Genomic DNA, 3,517 nt, shown 5'->3' on the forward strand with positions numbered 1-3,517 from the left:
TGTGTTCATAAGCTCTACACAAATTTCAAGCCTCTGAATGGTGAGGATGTCCACATGTAGATGAATGGATGCCCAAGAGATCACATACAGAAACCTTCTAACACACACACACACACAGACACACACACACCTTCAGGCTGTTTGTGTGTGTGTCTGTGTGTGTGTGTAGGAAAGAGTCTGGGAAGAGTGAGTCATTGGAGGGCCCTGTGGAAAGTGATGATGAGGCTAAAAATACACAGAGAGAAGGGAGTTCATAAGGGAGAGAGCAGATTCTTATGCTGATAAGTGTGTGTGTGTGTGTGTGTGTGTGTGTGTGTGTGTGTGTGTGCGAGTGCGCGTGCATGTGCGTGTGTCTGTTAATGTGCTAATATATCTTTGTAATCCTTGTATGTGACCCTCTGTGAGTACATACATTTATCTGTGTGTGTGTGTATATATATATCAGTCATGTTACATATATATATATGTGTGCGTGTGTGTATATATATATCAGTCATGTTATATATATCAGTCATGTTATATATATATGTGTGTGTGTGTGTGTGTGTGTGTGTGTGCGTGTGTGTGTGCGTGTATGTGTGTGTGTGTGTGTGTGTGTGTGTGTGTGTGTGTGTGTGTGTGTGTGTGTGTGTGTGTGTGTGTGTGTGTGTGTGTGAGTAAAGGGGATTGTCTCCTGTCTGTTATTGTGACATATACCACATGGCCCCCTGCTGCAGATGGACGATCTCCTACTGTCCTCACCCCTTACTGAGGTGACACAGAGCATAGTGGTGCATGACTGTGTGGAGTTTGTCTGTGTGTGTGTGTGTGTGTGTGTGTGTGTGTGTGTGTGTGTGTGTGTGTATGTGTGTGTGCACATTTCTATACATGCAGGACAATACACCATAGTCTAACCAGGACTCTAGTCCTCGCCTAATACCTGAACTGGTTGGAATGCGAGTTTTACGTAAAAGAGCACTTGCGCCACGCAGCAGTCAGAAAGTGTGTGTAATATGTGTGTGTAGTGTGTGTGTAATGTGTGTTTAAAGTGTGTGTGTAAAGTGTGTGTGTAATGTGTGTGTGTAAAGTGTGTGTAAAGTGTGTGTAGTGTGTGTGTAAAGTGTGTGTGTAAAGTGTGTGTAATGTGTGTGTAGTGTGTATGAAAAAGTGTGTGTAGTGTGTGTAAAGTGTGTGTAATGTGTGTGTAGTGTGTGTGAAAAAGTGTGTGTAGTGTGTGCACAGTGGAGGTAAGTGCCGGATGTGTGTAATGTGTGTGTAAAGTGTGTGTAGTGTGTGTGTAAATTGTGTGTAATGTGTGCACAGTGGAGGTAAGTGCCGGAGGAGCGCTGGTGGAGCTGTTATAGAAGAGTCTTAAAGGGGCCTGGCATTACACATTCCCTCTGTTCCTGCCCTCTCACTCTCCATGTGATCAGGTAGAGGACATGAATGGAGCTGTGTGTGTGTGTGTGTAGCAGAGAGAGGCCTCCAGGCTGAGGGGACAGAGAGAGAAAGAGACAGGGAAAGAAACATGGAGAGAGAGAGAGGTGGGGTGGTGGGAGGGGTGGAGAGAGAATGCTCGCTTTCTCCACAACACGTGATGACAGACCTGCTTCTCTTGCATCAGGACCACTCACCTGTATCCTAGCAACCGCCTCCCTGTCTCTACCTCTGCTGCATCTCCACACAAGGACTACTGAAGAAACCAAACAGAGAAAGCCCTGACAAAGCTCTGTCCTTCTTTCTCATCTTCACACTCCTCCTCCTCCTCTCACTTTTTTCTCTTTATATTCTATCTTGTTTTCTTTTCTTTTCCTGCTCTACACTCTGCTATCTCGTCTTGTCGCTTCACACTTTATAGTTGAAGTTTTACTCTAGTGTCTCTGTTGACTTAGGTAGGCCATGTGGACCTGGACATGAGCAGCAGAGAGACACAAAGAGAGGACACACAGAGAGAGAGAGAGAGAGAGAGAGAGAGAGAGAGAGAGAGAGTGAGCAAGCAAAGCAAGGGAAAAGAAAGAGAGATTGAGAGAAACAGAGAGACTGAGAATGAGATAGAGATAGAGATGGAGGGAGGGAGGGAGGGAAGGAGGGAGGGATGGAGAGAGAGAGTGAGATAGACAGACAGAGACCCAGGGGACCTCACGAGCTGCTGCTCTAGGCAGATTTCCCCCCTGCAACCAAGCCGGCCGCCTCGCCCCCACCCCCTAGAGGCCATATGTCCCCCCTTCTCTTATTTATCATCTACCTGCAACCAGCAGGCAAAGTGGAGAGTTTGGGGCCTGCATAACAGATGAGCAAATAAAAATCTCTCTCTTTTTCCCCCTCTCTCTCTCTTTCCCTCTCTCCGTCTCAATGCTTTGCATTTGGGGAGTGTGTATTATTCATGTGGGCAAGCCCCTTATTTCTAGGTGCTGCTGCTCTCGGTGGAGTGTGTGTGTGTGTGTGTGTGTGTGTGTGAGTGTGTGTGTGTGTGTGTGTGTGCATGTCCACATATGTGTATGCACAAGAAAGTGCTGTAGTGGCACATTTGTCTGCGAGTAATTTAGGAGCAAAGCCACAGCTGCACGCACACGCACACACACACACACACACACACACACACACACACACACACACACACACACACCACCTACCCACCATTGTTCTCCGAATCCCATGGATATCAGGTACACCACCATGGCAATCTGGCACATTAAGCAAACGAATACAAATCTCTGTGCCCTCAGAAGCAACTGGAGCCACTTTAGTGGCGCTCAGGTCGAGATCACCACGGGCTGCCGCGTGGTCACGGCATGGTGCTGGCCACAAGCCTTTAGTGAGGATCACCATAAGGGCCGAAGGCAAACACACCAACACACACCTCCCTCCCACGAGAATGGGGCAGGTTATTAAAACGTTTAAATCTTCTCTCCTTCTCTCCCTTTTTCTCCCCTTCTTCTTCTTCTTCTGCGCTTTCCCTCTTTGTTTTCCTTTAAATGCACACAACAGCGAAAGCTGGGCTCCTGCCGCACATACAAATGACCTATGTGAGCCTTTGAAGGCGCAGTCAAAAGGCCTTGAAAGAAAGAAAGAAAGAAAGAAAGAAAGAAAGAAAGAAATAAACACGGCGCTCCCCTGGTGCGGGCGGAGGAATGCCTTTGCTGCTTTAATCCATCTGATTTTCTTCTAGAAGGTTCTGGCGTGGCGCACACGGCTGCTCCTGCTGCTTTGCGGGCAGCTGAAAGACAAGGCGAGCCCCCAGGGTAGGGGGGCGGGGGTGCAAGGGAGGGGGGTTGGTGGCGAGGTAACACACGAGGACAGAGGACTCAAGGACAACCGTAGAAACCAACGGCACGGAGAGAAAGAAAGAAAACAAGCATGAACAAAAAAAAAAGTGTATGTAGTTATTCAAATGTAAAGCTTGAAGCCTGATTACTTGCCCTCTCTCTCTCTCTCCATCTCTCTATCTCTCACTCCTGCTCTCTTGTTCTCTCTCTTACTGGCCTTTTCTCTCTCTCTCCTTCTCTGACTCTCTGACTCCCCCATCTGTTGTGGAGTC

At 47.7% G+C, this 3,517-nt stretch overlaps 1 protein-coding gene across 1 annotated transcript in view; it reads left to right on the forward strand.

The window, feature by feature from the left end:
* LOC122128569 (zinc finger protein ubi-d4-like) overlaps window positions 1–1,676 on the forward strand; it is a 7,128-nt gene extending 5,452 nt beyond the window's left edge. Inside the window, 1 exon segment of the mRNA XM_042702799.1 lies at window positions 1,604–1,676. Within this exon segment, the coding sequence (XP_042558733.1) occupies window positions 1,604–1,676 (73 nt within the window).
* The last annotated feature ends 1,841 nt before the right edge of the window (window positions 1,677–3,517 follow it).

The sequence above is a fragment of the Clupea harengus genome, chromosome 20, assembly GCF_900700415.2.
Source record: "Clupea harengus chromosome 20, Ch_v2.0.2, whole genome shotgun sequence".
NCBI lineage: Eukaryota > Metazoa > Chordata > Actinopteri > Clupeiformes > Clupeidae > Clupea > Clupea harengus.